At 46.4% G+C, this 16,993-nt stretch overlaps 1 protein-coding gene across 2 annotated transcripts in view; it reads right to left on the bottom strand.

Annotated features, from left to right (window-relative positions):
- Positions 1–12,457, bottom strand: part of ACVR1 (activin A receptor type 1) — a 70,881-nt gene extending 58,424 nt beyond the window's left edge. Inside the window, exon 1 of one of the 2 annotated variants that reach the window (XM_075029120.1) lies at positions 12,255–12,457. In XM_075029120.1, coding sequence (XP_074885221.1) covers positions 12,255–12,262 — 8 coding nt within the window. In that variant the 5' untranslated portion in view covers positions 12,263–12,457. Of the gene's footprint in view, positions 1–3,710; positions 3,730–12,254 lie in introns of those variants that run through there. The other variant, XM_075029121.1, reaches the window with a different exon arrangement.
- Positions 12,458–16,993: the final 4,536 nt, after the last annotated feature.

Genomic DNA, 16,993 nt, shown 5'->3' on the forward strand with positions numbered 1-16,993 from the left:
CAAACTGAATTTGGGACATTCTTCATCCTCCTGGGACATCAGCAGTGCCCACAGAGCGGACACAAGCCACCCTAAGGCACTTCCACAGCTCTGTGCAGAGCCACCTGGAGCACAACACAAAGGACAAGCAAACCTTCAATGTAAAGCCAAGACAAAAATTAAACTAAAAAATGAACCGTTACTTATGCGCTTGTTACAGGAAGGCTATAACTCCAAAAGATGAGTTACAGAGAAGCTAGAAGACTTGCTCTCAAAGCACCTTCAAGAGCTAAGGATAAGCAGGCATGTTTTCAGTACACTACACGTTTATGCACCAACTTTCACAACTACAACGTGTTCATTTTCAGAAGAATCCCTCACTTCACATACAACCGAACACCCCTGTGGGACTGAAACAAGATCAATCATGTCAAAAAAGCCTTAACATTTTTGGAAGAATATTTCAGAACTCCAAGTAAAAAAAAAAATTTCATATCCTTTCACAGCATTGGCACACCAAACCCTCAGAGATTTCATTTTACAGCTAATTGTTCACTTCTGTTTGTGGTTTTGTTTTGGTTTGTGTTTTTTTTTTCCCCTTCATGTTCACATCAGTCAGCATTTGAGAAAGAAAGCTTTTCCATGCACTTAACTACCATGCAAGAATTTAGCAGATGCTCACCAAGCCCTACTCCTTTGAGGGACCTTGAAGTCCAACCTGCAGAGGGTCATGGCCAGCGCAATCCACACAGGGGAGACTGCAAGGCCTCCAGCTGCCGCACTGTGCAGAGCGGTTCGCTCGCAGCTCCCACCAACAAAAAGCTGTTAAAAACCACAGTCCTCACCCTGTGAGATGGTACAGGTGCTACCAGGGGCTGTTCGGGTAACACAAACCTGAGTCAAACGTGCAATCTGATGCCATCACGTTTCTTCTGACTTGCCACCAAGAACCTTATCATGGTGCCATGGTACCACTGCGTACCAGTTAGTGCATCAACTAAGACACAGAAACTGCAGGGCAAACACCAAGACACCACCTGAAATCTCAATGAAACGTTTTCAGCTACTGTTCTACCCACATTCACAAAACACAGAGCTGAACAGCACCGATTAACAGCTGATAAGCAGTAACTTATTTTGTTATGGATACTCAGCCACATGCTTGGCCTTTTGCCATTAACCCCTCTCACAGTGACAGGTAAGAGCCCTAGGAAGCCTGCCTGAGCATCCCTCTCTCACCTCTATGCCCACCAATTACCTGTATCTGTAAAGAGAGCCAAACTCCATCTCAGTTTTCCAGAATTCTCCTTTAAGAGGCCTGACAGAACAGGAGACCTTCACTCCCAGCACATGGGTTCTTCACACTGTAAACATTGTGACCCCAGTGCCACAGCCACTTCCAGTTCACAGGTGTTTGAATTCCAAGCTGAAGAACCTACACAAGGCAGGTCACATTGGTTCTCCAAGTTCCGGGCTGGTTCCAGTCTCACTTCTACAGGGAGTAACCTACACCCAAATTTTGTGGTCATCTTTGGCTAATATTCCCTCAGCTCTCCTCCAAAGTTTGTTGAAGGAGGCTCCTTTGCTCTCCCCCAGATTCTCCACAAAGTCCTCCAATTTCCCCAACTGCTGTGAAGTCCAACAATCACATAATCCTACAAAGAAGTCCATCTTGTTACAAAACTTTCAGAAGCAAAAAGAACACAGGGAGAACTCTTTAGGGAAAGGACCATGTGCTACTCTCAACTAGACAGCATCAAGACAAAAGAGCCTTCTCCACTCACCCTGAACTAATCAAACCCCAGCATTCCTACCAGAAGTCAGTCAAAAGCTATGAGTTAGGCTCCTTCCCTCCCTATAAAAAGGGGGGGTTGCCAATTTGTTTTGCTTTCAGTTATCTTGTGGCACACACATGTCTGAAGAAGCACGCTTGGTTCTCTTTCCAGATTTTCCATCACAGTGAGGAAAAACTGTAAATCTCCCTCTTCAAAACAGAAACCTGTTGATTTATTCAACCAGGTCTCAAAAGTACCACAAGACAATTTCAAAAGCTGCAAGTTAAAGGCTTCCCTACATCAGAAAACAGCCAGGAATGTTTCTCACTATTTCTTATGGGAATAGGACAGCACGCTCACTTAGGCCATACAAGGACTGATGCTGCAGAGTAAGAATGATGACAAGAGGACTCTGTGCAGGGGAACAGTAGCCTCTGAATTGCATCTACTTCACTTCTGAATAGCCTCAAAATACAAACAAGCTCTCAAAATCCCTTTCTTTTGTCTTCATCTGCCACTGTGTTGATGTGCTGTGGCTCTATTAACCCAGCCTTGCGGAACAACTTCAAGTTAATTCACCTTTTCCATTTGCTTTAGTCCACTCCCCAGAGCTCTATATCCAGTAGATATTTATTTTAAAGCTAAGCCAAAACCATTCAAATGCTAACATTTCGGAGCCTTCAATACACTTGTTTGCATGCAGTAGGGCCCCTTTTAGAATAAAGAGCATCCACTTTGGGAATTAAACCACCATAATTATAATTGGCCTACACGTCAAAGTTTTACAAATCCCCAGACTGGGAATAAAGCATGTTTTACTCCTAGCAGACCCTTTGTTAAGGAAGGCGTAAAAACTGCATTGCAGACCAATTTCTCATCAGAGACTCCAGTAACTACATAAGAAAACTGACAGCTTCTAAAAGCGAGTTTGGTCTTCTGGCTCATAGCTGCATGTCATTTTGGCCTTCCTAATGGAGAAACAAGATAAAGTTCCCTCAGAATCCTGGCCGTTGTTGTACATTAGAGTCCAATAAATATTTTACTTGAATGTCTAACCAACATCCAGAATCAAATCCCAACTAAAAAGTTGAAGTCAAAGACTTTTCCACTCATTAAAAAATGCCACTTTTGCACAAGGCGTGGAAATACCATATTTCTTTCAAACAGTACTTTAATGGTGCTTAGGTTTTTATTTCCATAATTTCAGAACAGTCATATTGATGCACTCATTCTTCAAAATATTATTCGTGTCCTAAGAAACGTGTATGGAGGGAAGGGTCTAAGTAACTTCAGATTTTAGAACAGGTTTTGCAGAACAATTATGCACAAGTTTGCTTCAGAGGTATGGACATGAGTCTTACAAATGTGTAAAATGCCTACACAAAGACAGAAAAACACCCTATTGTTTAGGCAAGTTGGAACATGTTACGCATTTAGATTATTCTCTACTAAAGGCTGATGCAAACACACCAGGTCCACAAACACACACAAAAGTGTCTACGTGGCATTTCTGGCACATTTGTAAAGGCCTAATTGACAATCAACTAATGTGAGGTTAAGAGAGATAGCAAAGGCAAAGCCAAAGAGTTGTTCAAGAATTTTTAAGAAGTGCACAGTCCCAACAACAAAAGTTGAGGGGCAGGATCCATGAGAAAAAGACAGAGAGGAAAGACCAAGTTATGACACATTTGAAAAGCAGGAAGCCACCAGCCATACTCCAATCTATGCCTTTACTGGTGCTGCATGTGCTTGATGCGGGAATTTGCAGGTAAGGGCAACCTATCCCAGGTTTCTTTTCAATCTTTTAGGTGGAGCTTTTTCTTCTATCCCAGTGACTTGAAATAACTTGCATGTCTCTTTCTGGACAGAGAAGAGTTCAAATTATGCAAAGATGTTGGAGGGTAGCCAATACTCAAATGATTTAACCTTCATCATAACCACAAAGTAAAGACATACCTCTGCTCTTACAAAGACTTGTGTTCGGTTAGCCATTCTGGGCAGAAAGGGCTTCTAACCCGCAGCAAAAGGATTCTGCCTGAGAGAGGAAGGATTACATCAAAGTAAGACCCTATACTACCTCTTCAGTGAAGACAGCTCCTGAATCAAGATAAGCAGAGATGGTTCCATACCACATTTACGCCTAGTTACCCTTGAGATGAAAAGCAGGCAGAGTGAAAATTGCCATGCAAGCACCTTTTTATCATCATCATTTCATTTAGATTCAGGATGCACACAGGTTTTACAACTCGGTCCAAAAATACAGGTCAAGTGGAATAAAAATTACTTAGATCAATGCCCAATAAGTACGACTGAATGTCCAGAAAAGAATTGCAGACTAAGTTTACAATAGAAAAAAACTAAAGTAAATATTTGGAAATCACAATCACCAAAAGCATACACACACACATTTTTTTTAATTCACAAGCATCAGCGCTTTTTTCATGAGCCAGGAGTACATCTAAAATACTTATTATCATTTAACTTGAGCCAGTATTTAAAAGTCAAATTGAAAATAGCTTTTTTTTAAATGCACAACTTATTTTAATTCCACCCCTAAATAGATATGAATTAGCTAATTTAATACTCAGACTAGTGCACTACAAGTCATACATCTTTTCACCCTGACAATAGAAAATAAGGAGTCACACACATTATAATACTACAAGATTGACTGCCACATAAAATCCATTGCCAAATCATCCTACAGCCTGGGATTTCTCCAGCCCATGCAATCAAAATCAATGTTTTAGCAGGCTGCTACACAGAACTGCAGCTTCAACAGGCAGTTACGGTCAAGCATCAGTGAAGAGTGAAATTTAACAGACAAAAAAAAAAATTACTTCTTATGAAGTGAAGAAGAGTTTCTACATGCAACATGGACATGATTTTTACCAATAATAAACAACCAGCAAGGTACCATCTATCTTTTCTCTAATGTAACACGATACAATTAATTTATTCTCTTAAACCAAACCATAATCTTTTAATTTTCTCTTTTAAGATTCTGCCTTAAAATGACTTAATTGTTGCAGTCCACCCCCACAAACACAAGAGACAACTTCATTGCAGTGGAGAGCCCTAAATAGCACAGTCTGTTTTAGGTTGACTAATACAAACACGCATTTTGTTTAATTTTACATTTGTTCCTAGGGAGATTTAGATCTCATCTCTTCTACCTCCAATCCAATACTAACTGACATTGTAGGAAATTATCCACCCCTAAAGGGATGAGTAACACAGGCAGATCTGCCATTGTGCGCAGCATCTGACAGAGGACAGGCTGGCCGCCATGCTAGTCACAATCCGTACAAGAAGGAATGGCAGGCAGGCATTGGAGCCGTGGCACAAAAGCCGTGGCATGCGGAACTTCCAAAAATGTGTGTTCGAGCACGCCCCGGTGTAACAATCAGGGCCAAGAGCAAGCAGGCAGCAAAGAAACCTGCAGGAACTCTTCCAGCAGAGCGGACCATGCCAGGTCCACTCTGGCAGCGACAATCCGGGCCAAAGCGCGCTGCAAACAGCCTTGGTCACAGCCAGCAAACTCAACACACCCACAATGCACTCGAGTAAGGCAACGGTTTTCACAAACACGTCGAGGTAGCACACAGTCCTCTGCATCTGCCCAGTCAATCACACCCTAGGAGTACGCTCCTTAGCACCAACACAAAAAAACCAAACCAGGAATTCATGTGGGTTACAACTAATCTGGCAAAGACAGACTAAGTTTTAACCAAATTAACGCCTTATCCAGTTCACCACATGGCCACAGAGATGCCAGAACAGGAGAAAGAACAGCGCATGGAGAGGGACAAGCACAACTACTTACTTCCCTGGCATTAGTAGCCAGCAAAAAGGCTTGCGCAACCACAGCACCAACTGCCTAAAACTGCTCAGCCAGGAACCCCAGGCCATTCAGAGAGGAAGGTTGGAGGGGCCTGCTGAGGCACACTGACTCATGAAAGCAGAGATCAGCAGCTTGCAGGACTTCAAAAGGAAGCCACTTCTAGCCTCCAAGCTATCCGCCCAGCCAAAGGCGGCTGTCGAAAAGCTGCCAACCTGCTCCTACTGTTACAGGATACTTGCCAGACAAACAGCAGACCTGCAATTAGAAGAGGTGTTTGTTGGCCTCTCTTCTGCAGCCTATTAGCAGAGAGGTAAAGTTTGCAGTCAGAACAAGAAATGCCTGACCTCCAGTGAGCACAGCTAGTTACAACTGCTCTGTAAGATGAGGAAGAGGTCCTCCTAGGGTTTCTATTCAACTGAGTATGATCTGTGGCTTCACCATGCTGAGAAGGAATGTTCCAGGTACTCGGGACAGAAGGTTAAGAGTTGGAGCATCATCTCCTCTTCCGTAAAAAGGCCTAGATAATAGCCATTGGTGTTCCCCTGCACCATTTCCTACCTCCATCTTTGTTCATTTCAGACAAAGCAAATGAAGAGTCCAAAGTCTGCCTTGAAAAATCACTGAACTGGAGGTCTTCTGTTTTAATAAGCTTTTCCTAATCAAGCCGTAGCCTTCCTTTTCCTAAACCAGACTTGAGTTAACTTACAACAAGCTAGAGACACTTCCCTACGCATCTTCTCAGAAGTACTACAGGTAGCGAACAGTGACATGGTTTGACACTGCGAGGAGCATTTCAAAAGGGGGAGATGCACTGACAAAAATTACTTCTGGGGATGAGCAACCATTTAGCTACCTTTTCAGGTCAACAGAAGAAACAGAAGAACAACGGAATGTACAACTAACTCAAGAATAACCTGCTGACTCTAGAAGAGGCTAGTAGCAGATGCTTAGGAAGAAGCATAAGGACATAGCATGCAAAGGTCATTCTTCCACCCTCCTCTGCCCCCTGACCCCATGCTTACCAGTCAGAGGTAAGTTCCCAAGCCCAAAACTGCATCTGGACCATTGTATTTAATGGTCCACCCACAGACCTACAAATATATCCAATTCCTTTCTTAAAAAACAAACAAACTTCTCTTGAATGTCCCACTGCAATCATTCTATAACTTAAACAGGCACCACACAAACACTACATTTTTTTAAATTTTAAAACTGCCGACTATTGACTACACATGGTATTCCCTATTTCTTACATCATAAGAAACAATGCAAAATCATGATTTGCCATTTACTCACCTTTCAGTCGTGACTTTAAGACCTCTGTATTTCCATGCAAACATTTCTCTCCTCAGCAAAAGAGTCAGTTTATTTAGACAGGCTGCATCTACACCATCTCACAAAGCTTTGCAGAACAAGACTGAGCCAATACCATGTAAAACTAAAACAACAGGTCCTGAGCATAAAGAAACTAATGATCTGAACGACAATGAGTTATCCTGATTGCTTAGAGACTTATGCTGCCTTCGTACTTCAACCGAACAGAGCACAACCACTTGAGATGAGGGATGTTGATCTTGGGGGCTTTAGAGGTGTGTAAGAGCTGGTGGCATACTAATTTGCAGGTACAAAGAATGCAAAACATGTTCTAACCAGAACTGGGCAGAAGCCTCCGTCCAACAGCCCCTGGGATCCAACACACTGCCTGGCCTGCCAGGCATAGCCACCAGGCCACAGAGCAACATTCACAGCCAGTACTGGTTCAGCAAACAAGGTGGAGCACCGACAACCAGGATGAATTCAGCATGAAATGAAAGAACACATCAAAAGAACCCTGTTTAAAGACGGGATCATATAATAACTGGCAAAGACCGTGATGCAGCACCTGATGTTGACTATTCACCGGCAGATGAATCATAAGGTCAGTTCTGGCCTTCCAGGGGAAAGTCAGCATCTGAACTGCTAGCAAAGAACACCATCACATTTCTAAAATACACTACTGCTTTCTTTCATATAAAGTAGTAATGAACTTATCTCACTAGGAATGTCGGCACACTCTTGATGTTTCTTCTAGAAAACGGTTAGAATCCTACGGAATTAACGTCAAAGGCTAGATTCAATGCCACTTTATAATCAGTTAGTTCACTGCAGAACTTGTTATGAGACTAACATTCTGAGAGCATATACTGAATACCAGTAAGACTTACAAATGCAAATCACTTCGAAATAGGAACCTATGAACACTGAGCTATATACACGTAATTGCAAAAGACCACACTTTAAGGAAGGGATTACCTATCAGCTGAAACTGGGTCACGTGCATACTCATGGTCCAATATAACAAAGAAAACTATTTCATTACAACTACTTATTGCTATTTGACTACACTTTTATGCTTTTGAAAGCGTTAGTCTAAAGCTGTGTTTTGGCTGCAAACATAGCAAAGAGAAAAGGAATTTATTGAAAGCATTTCCATGGAATTCCATACATTTCATAGTCAATAGCATTTTCTGAATTCATGATCCCAAAATACTTTGTAAACTTATGTGAATTCAGCTTTCCAACACTGCTAAGAAATACCATCATTCCTTATTTTACAGATACATACAGATACGTAAAAGATGTAAATGACTTGTGTCCTTAATGTGTAGTCGCTGAACTTGTCTACAGCAGGATTTAAAAAAGGGGTTTTTAGACAGTGTTGGATACCTTTGTAAATAACATGCTCTTTAACTGTCTGTCTTGACTACCCTCAGGTCTCAAAGCAAATAAACTACCCCCGAATACGCATGGATACCAAGACCAACCTGCAATCCACCCCAACGGACCTCCATGAATTCTCACAGACAGAGAGGCTAGAAGGGAGCAATTATCACTCTGAAATCTACTGGATTCAAGACCGCTGCCATAACCTTTCTTCTGTAGCCCTATACAGCCGCACAGGTGAGTGGGCTAAGCTTTTAACCTGTTTATACACAGTAGAAGAGATAAAAGATACAAGAGCAGATACTGAGATGCCCATTTGAGAGTGTAAATACCTAAGAATGTCAGTGAATTCAAGCAGCCTTTTTTTTTTTTTCCTGGCAGGGACAAGGGGGCTAAAAGGGTGCCTAATTGTTTTACAACGGCTGGCCCTAGATCCTATTTTAGCATCAGGCTTTCATTAAATTTAAGCATGACTTCAGAGTACCAGCTGGCCAAAAAAAACCAAAAAAACCCAACAACCAACACAAACACAACCCACCCACAACACCCCACTGGTGTTCTTTCCCTTGCCTATGTTCTCTTCCTACCCCAAGAGCTTCTTCACTGCTAAAGAGCCCACTGCTTTCTCCCTTCCCAAGAAGCATGCAGCTTGGGAAAGAGCAATGCAAGGACAGAGCAGGGGTTGAGAGAGTGAGGGTGTTTCTCCAAATTATTTTTATCCCTCTCCCAGACTCATTTGCATCCCTCCCAAGTAAGCTATTTGATGCCTCTGCTGTTGCTGTGTCTGGCAGTTTTGGCAAGATGATGCAAGTCTCCATTCCTTGCCCGCTGGACACAGACTGAAGACAGGCAAACGATACTATGCCAAGTTACATTGCCGCAAGCCTTACCGCCTCCCCCAGCCCTGGCCACCAATCCCTTTGTTTTCCCTTACACCTGCACTGGGACTTACCAACCACAGTCAGACTGTGGACAACTACAACGTTATCTGTGAAGAGTAAAACAGGAAAAGAAACCCTCTCCGTAGGCTTAGAGAGACAAAAAAACTTCATTTGGAGAGCTAGCCTCAAAAATAGATACGTTTTGCAGGAAATGGCTATATTTAGCCCTCCCCTTTCACCTCAGCTCCTCAACACATTCACATTCTCCTGCAGAAGAATCTTTCTAAATGCTGTTAGCAGTGAGCTTTAGCAGGTCACCTCAGCAGAAAAAAACGCAACCAACTTAATATATGTTAATATAGAAGAGTATAAACTATCATCAGAATATCAAATATCCAGCTACTAAGGCATTAAAAAAATTTCTCGTGTCTCAAAGCATGTTAAATTGCTAGCTCCAAGAACATAATATGGCCAAAGTTACTTTACGAGTTAAGTCCATGAAGGCTGAACTTCTGCACACACCATTCAGGTCTTCACAAATACTTTTTTCAAGTAACTAATGGAGCCACAGCGTTCTCTACAGAGAGTATAAACATTAAGTAACAACCTCAACAGCTATACAACCAAAATATTTCCAGTTTCTTAATGTACATATAAAAATAAGTCATGAGCAAACCAGTCAGCAACAGTTATTGTGCAGTGGAACTTACACAGAGACTGTCCACGACCTCCCTGGAAACAATCATCAGTACCGGGTCAGTAGGATTTCCCTTTCTCAGCTTGCAACTTTGAAACATGTTATAAGACTTAAAACTAAAAATATGTAACACAGTTTTCTTCCCTCGGGTTGTTTCATTTAAACAACAGCCTCACCGTCTATAGTTTTGGCCTAACTACGATTTAGGCCTGTAAGAGCTGATTATTTACAAACTGAAATGGTTGAGGGGTGATCTAAGTCACAGCAACCAACCTTAAAGTTTGTCCTGAAATGGAGACAGAAGCAGACAAAATGAAACACACCTGCCACTACAGCCTGAGAAGACAAATAAGCAGAGATTTGCGATCAGCAACTACTCCCAAGTCCTGTGCCATTGGGCAAGGAGCAGCACCCCCACCCCCCGAAACGAAGCAGCGGAATGCAGGTCTTATCCCAGCAAACAAAATACTGAGATGGAAGGCAAACCTCTCAAAACATTGCACACACTTAACACCTCCGAGGGAGAGCACAGTGCATACAGGAACTTTTTGTTCCCCTAAAATAGATCTGTAACACCTCCTCCAAAAAAAAGTTACGACCATCAAAGGAACCAGACTTGCACTTGAGAGCTTTCCACATCCAGGATTTCAGCTTTCACCGATTTCAATTTCAGTACTCTTCAAACGGTACTAGACCTTCAAGGACAGAACTTGGAGGGTATTTACAAAGTGTCTGCTGCATTCCAGCTCACCACCATTTCTCTGAAGATGAAGTGTAAGGATCATAATAAAGATCCTATTACAGGAAACAAAAGAAAACTGAAGATTTAAAAATAGACCTGTCATTGCCCACAGAAAACTGCCAACAACCATAAAGGTTTTCCTGAATGAAAGGATGAGATCCATGACAGATGAGCTTCAATGCATACCACAAAAAACACGTGAGATTTGGGAAAAGAACCTGTTCTCTTCTGAAAGCTCAACGCATCGTTTCTAAAAAGTGTTTATATACATAAGTGCCAGTTCTGCAGCTTGGTCCAGAACCTGAAACTTTCCACCTCATGCTGCCATCAGTAACAAGGCTGTTTTGATGAATTAGTCCCTCCAGTAACACCTATGTAAACCCCTACTCTTTCAAAACCTGCTGAAGATTATTTTCCCCACATTGAGAGAGAAACTCAAGTGGTTTAGTCCCAGTTTACTGTAAAAGTACTGCTGGAAACAAGTTATTTTAACACATTTTTATAGACTAACAAAGTTGGAAAGACTACCCAGGCAGCCTCCCCTGCTGTATTCGTGCCCCAGATTTCACAGACCGGCATGTGGTTTTAAAAGCCTTGAGGTTAATACACAGATTTGAGCAGGCTGAAAGAATGACTGCCTGCTTTGAGCGACCCGTCCTCAATCACCAGCAAAAGTCTCAACAGGAGTTCAGGCAACAGTCCTGCCATCCCCTTTGTCTCCTCCTGAAATTCAGAGCCACATAGCTGTAAATAAGCAGGCCGATTTAGACCCCTACGGACTCACTGTGCAAAACGCCATCATATTCGGCAGTGGAAGGAAGAAGTGCCTTTAACAGATTAATTAGGCACAAGGGACTTTGGCCTCTAACTTTCTTTCTCCTGTCAAACCACGGACCTTCAGCATATTGACATTAGTAATGCCGGCACAGTCACACTGAGAGAGCTCGCTCTGAGGCGGCGCAACTCTGCACCCCCAACTTGAAGACGTTCGTGTAGCTTTTTAAAAAAAAGAAAACAAAAGGAGGAGAGACACACACACCCCCCCAAACCAGTGCCCCTCTCTGCAGGCACGGCAGCCTTGCTTACCGCAGAACCACAGCGATACCGTTAGCCGCGACACGCGTGTGTCGCGACGGTCACGGGGGGACCGAAATCCTTTGTGTCGCCTCCCGCAGCCGAGATCCGACTCCGCCTGCGGGACGGGGTGACAGCGGCTGCCGAGGCACGCCGCACCCTCGCCTTCGCTTTTCGCGAGAAAAGGCGCTTTTCAGCGGAGCCTCTCCCGCCCCGGGGGGTGGGTGGGCAGCCCGCCCTCGGCCCGCAGGAATTTTTCCCTCCTGGGTTTCGCGGCTCCCCCCCTCCGGACCCCGGGCAGGGACCGCGGCGCAGGCAGCCGGCGGAGCGCAGGCAGCCGGCGGAGCACCGGCAGGGCCCGCGGCGGGGCGGGCACAGCCCCTCACGCCCGCCGGGCCGCGGACACCGGGACCCGGCCCCGCCGCCCGGCCCCCCACGGCTCGCCTCGGCCGGTCACCGGCGGCGGAGCCAGCGGGCCCAAAGCGGCTCCTCCCGCAGCCCCGGGCCGCCTCGGCCCGGCCCCCCCGCCCCGCCCGGGCAGACGGGCGGCTGCACTCACCTCCTCATCGCGGCGGCGTCGGTCGCGCTAGGGCCGCGGCGGGCTGGCCATGGGCGGCGGGGGCGGCGCGGCCGCCGCGCTCTCGGCCCGGCGCTCGCCCTGCCCGCGGCCCGCCCGCACGCCCGCCCGCGGCGGCGGAGCGCTGACAAAGGGGACGGAGCGGCGGCGGCGGCGGCAGCGCCCCGCCCCGCTAATGGCCGCCGGCAGCCGTCACTCTCGTCCCGCCGCGTCACTTCCGCCCGCCGCGCCGCGCCGCGCCGCGCTTCGCCGCCCCGCCCCGCCCCGCTCCGCGCCGCGCCGCGCCCCCTGGCGGCCGTTGCCGGGAGCGGTGCGGGGTGCGCGGCGCCCGCCCCGCCGTCCCCGCTCGGTTCCCCCGGTGAACCGCTCACCGGCCGCAGAGGAGCGCCCGCAGACGCCACCGCGGACGCCGCTCCTGCCGGGCAGGGCCGCCAGCGACCCAGCGGCAGAAACGCCCTCGCCCGTACCGAAGGCAGGGCGGCCTAGCGCCCCGCGGGGCCTGGGCCGGGGAGCGCCCCGCGGCGTCCCCGCGGAGCGAGGGCCCGGCGCCTTCCTCCGCGAGTAATCGGGTCTCTCCCCTCTCTCCCAGCCGGGCCTGGGGCTGGGCTTCCCCCCCCCCCGGTACCGGGCCCCGATGGGAGAAGGAGGTCTCCAGCCGTCCCGGGGGCAGAGGCCCTCGCCTCAGGGGGAGCCCACTGAGAGGCCGAGGAGGGCCGGGGGGCGCGGGGCAGCCAGCGTCCCGGGGGGCCGGCGGGGAGCACGCCTGCGGCCCGTGAAGCGGCACAGCCTGGGACCTCCTAGGCACCTGATGGAAGAGGAGAAAAGCGTGCGACGACGAGAATCGGACCGCGGGCGGCTTTTGCGCCGCTTTAGGGTACGTTAAGGCTACTGTGACCAAAAACACCTTCATTTTGATTGGTTCGGGTTGAAGCGCGGCCACTGTGCCAGTTGCGCCAAGTAAACGTCACCGGGAGTTCCTGAAAAGGCACAGGTTTCTTTCCAAGGGGGATAATGAGGCAGATTTCCAGAATAGTTGCATCTAATTACTACCAACAGAGCGCTTAAGTTATCACGTGGTGAATTAAGGACGTGAAAACCCACATTTTAAACAAGCCTGAACAATTCCAAGCAGACCAACTACATCAGAAATTCCCAAATAATACTGACCTTCTGATGCTCCACATACCTTCCTGACTTAAATCCCGCGATACAGGGCTTCCCTGTGATGCTCCGTGTTTTCCTCAAGACAGTGATACGAGGGCAGAGCGCTCAGTAGGCACTGAGGAAGGCGAGTCCCGTGACACCACCAGCTCAGGCTGTGTGAAACCATCCTGCCAGGTCTCATTTGTCGAACCCTGTCTGAAACATCAACTTTGTTGCCAGAGACTTCAGGCTTATCAGCCATTACGTGTCCCTTTGCGATCAACATGGGGCTGCCATCATCGCCCCGTGGTACGCTCTCACCTGCCCGGGAGCGTCCTTCTGTGCTTATGGCCGAGCTAGACCATGTCTGTTTTCCCAGGCAGCACCGCCGTGTGCAGCCCTGCTGCTGATGGACATGGAGCCCAGCGGGCTTTAACAACCCACAGCACATACCAGCAGGGGAACCACAGAGGTTTCCTTCCTGATCCAGGGGAGGCGGACACCAAAGGTCTGCACAAGGACAACAGCAAACCATGTTCTTGTGACAGTAACGAGACCCCAAGGCTGGCTGAGCCACCGCCTCCAGCTGTGGAGGCGGCAGGGAAAGATTTCAGGCCAGAGGAGAAGCATGCTGCGCCCTGCGTCATTTCTCCTACATGACGGAGGACATATTTTGTTCCTTTTCTTGACACATACGGCACTTTCCAAGCAGTGACATGAGCATCTGTGAGACAGGAGGTGAGGAACTAAGAGGAGTGAAAACAGAGAAGACATGGAGACGTAGCATGAGTCAGGCTGGGACAACCTGGGTAGTAATCGCAGCGGTGGTGTCGGGGTGGGAGGCGCATGCTGGTTCCCTTGGGAAAAGGCAGGTGCACAGAGGGTTTGGGAAGTGCTCCCTCAGAAGCTTCTTTGTGTGTACAGCCCATTTAGGCACCACTCTCCGAATGGGGCCAGGATTTGACTCATTATGAGTAATAGGAATGTTTTAAACAGAGGAAAGAATACTAATTCCCTTAAAAATACAGATAGGTCTACATTTGGCTCAACAGTACAAGGCCAGTAATTTTCCACAGTATACTGCCAAACAACTGAATGTGACATTCAAGTAGCTCATGTGTAGGTGTTCCTCAGGAGAAAATACAGCTCTAACAAGGACCATTTTCCAAAAGAGAAGACTAAAGGTTGGGTATCTAAATACGACTTTACAGAATCTAAGTAAACAGCTAAATTTCCAGAAATGCCAAGCTTCCCTTGAGGCTCCACTTGTGGTGCTGACAGCCAACACTTCTGACAATCTAGCTGCTTATTTGCAGCCTAAAGCACTTTTGAAAATAGTAGCCCACATAGTTAATAGAGCTTATAACCACGGCTGACATTGTTGGATTAAAAGCCATCTCTAACTAATGACAGGTTGCAGGATTTCCAGGCGACATGAGAAACTGCATGGGTTAGAAACACTTGGCATGAAAAAGTTTCTACTTTACTTTTGGTGGAATAACATGAGTTTTGGAAACTGTCATTTTCTAAGTAACCCACACGTGGCTTGCTAAGGGACAGCTCTTGCTAAAGCCACAGCAGGAATCAGTGCTAGAAACTGGAATCAGGAGTCCGCAGCTTCTGCCCACAGCCTCATGTGACTGGATCACGTACAGTTTACCTGCAGCTGATTTTTAATTAATAGTGAAGATGAGGGAAGAATTGGGTGAGTGAAGTAATCTCAGCGTAATTGGTAAACGACTATTTTTCTGTCCTTTTGAATACCACTTCTTATTCATCGTTACAAGCATCCTTACAAATAAATTCGCTTTCCAAAAGGTGCAGGTTTTTTTCAATTATCTTTTCTATCAGTACCATAAGTGTTGATAGGAAATTCCAGCCGTAAGTAGAATTTGGTCTGTAATAACATTATCTGGGGAGAAAAACAGGGCTGAAGTCTAAGATGAGTATCGTGACAAGGTGTTTCGTTTAATGGCTGGCAGCGGTGTCTCAGAATCAGGACCGCTGGTTCTGCTGCTGATTGCTGACTTGGGGAGGATCACAGGGCTGTTTCTCTGTGCCTCAGCTGCCATGATGGCACAGTGAGGGCACTAAAACACCTACCTTTTCAAGTATTTTACAGTCCCCCAAGGAAGGGCTTTATGGGTTTAATGAGCGTATTCGTGCATAGCTGACTTTGCACAGCTGTGCAAGGAGTGGAGCATGATTAAGTTTGGGGTCTTCCAGTCCACAGCAGAGTACCTCTTGTAGCTACTCTTTCCATGCCAGTGTACAGTTTGTAACTTTTTCCCGGATAATGTTTGTATTAATCAAGGTGTAATAATGGCATGTCCATGTGAAAGGAGTAGTATGTGCATAAATTGCCATGCACAGACATTAGAATAAACCCATTAATGTTAATGCAAATATCATCCTCTTTAGAAGTATGTGGGCCCCAGAAAACAATTGCAAGCAGAGCACACCTTTTGCTGTAGAGCAGGTTCACCCTGTCATCCTTCCATGTAGAAAACTCTCCCGACAAGACAGCAAGTATAGCAAAATCAGGCTTCTCTGTTTTGAAATTATTACCATGGTAACCTGAAACCCCTTTGTACTTCATAAATTCTGCCTCTCTCTGGAGCAGCTGAAATTTCAAGTAAGACCACTCCACAATGCTTTGTGAGTGTAGAAACAGCTCTCACATTTTAAAGATGACATAGAGGAAATTTTTGGAAGGCTAAGGAGTTGCTGGACCCCAGACCAGTCACCTCATTTAGTAAAATGATCTCCCTTTAGACTCCTAATATCTTTTCAATTGAATGGGAGATTTGCCATTTTCACGAGCGCAGCTCCGACTTGGCACGCGCCGCAATTAGCTGGATTGCTTGGCACTCTCAAAGCGTATCTACTTCAACGAAGTTTGTGGGAATTTTCCTGTGCTGGCGCAGTTCCACGTGACCCGGCGGGCGAGGTGCGGGAGGCTTCGTCACGCAGCGGGCAGCGTGGCAGCGATGCTGCGGAGCGGTGAGCACCGTTCCCCTCCCACCACAGGAGAGGAGCAGGCAGGGTTGGAGGGACCTGATCAGGTCCGGGCTGCCTGGACGGGCACCGCTGCTACCAGAAGAGCAGTGGGATGGCTCAGGGTCAGTATGGAGCTGAACGACGAGGCCTGTTCAGCAAAAAAAACCCCACAAACCAACACTATTATTCCTTCTGAAATACACAGTAAAAGATATTTTTCTTAAAGTAGATGAAATGCGGCCGTACGTGAAAAAGCCTACCTAATAAATCCTTGGAGTATTGCTAAGGTTTTAAACTCTTTCAGCATTATTAAAATCAGTACAGAAAGACTTTGCTTATGTGTTGGAGGTGAGCCGTGGTACAGAAATAATAATCCAGATGACCTTCCAAGCTGCTGCTTGTCATGAATTATTTTCTCTTGCGTTGGGGAAATTTCTAAATATATATATATATACACATACATGTAAATAAGCAAATCTTTCAGTTGTAATGTAGTGACGGTTACATCACTGCCCCTTCCCAAGTGTACAGCACAGCATCGCTCTGAGTACAGCTGCTGAGAAAACCCCGGGAAGTAC

Source organism: Buteo buteo, chromosome 5, assembly GCF_964188355.1.
Source record: "Buteo buteo chromosome 5, bButBut1.hap1.1, whole genome shotgun sequence".
NCBI classification, from domain to species: domain Eukaryota; kingdom Metazoa; phylum Chordata; class Aves; order Accipitriformes; family Accipitridae; genus Buteo; species Buteo buteo.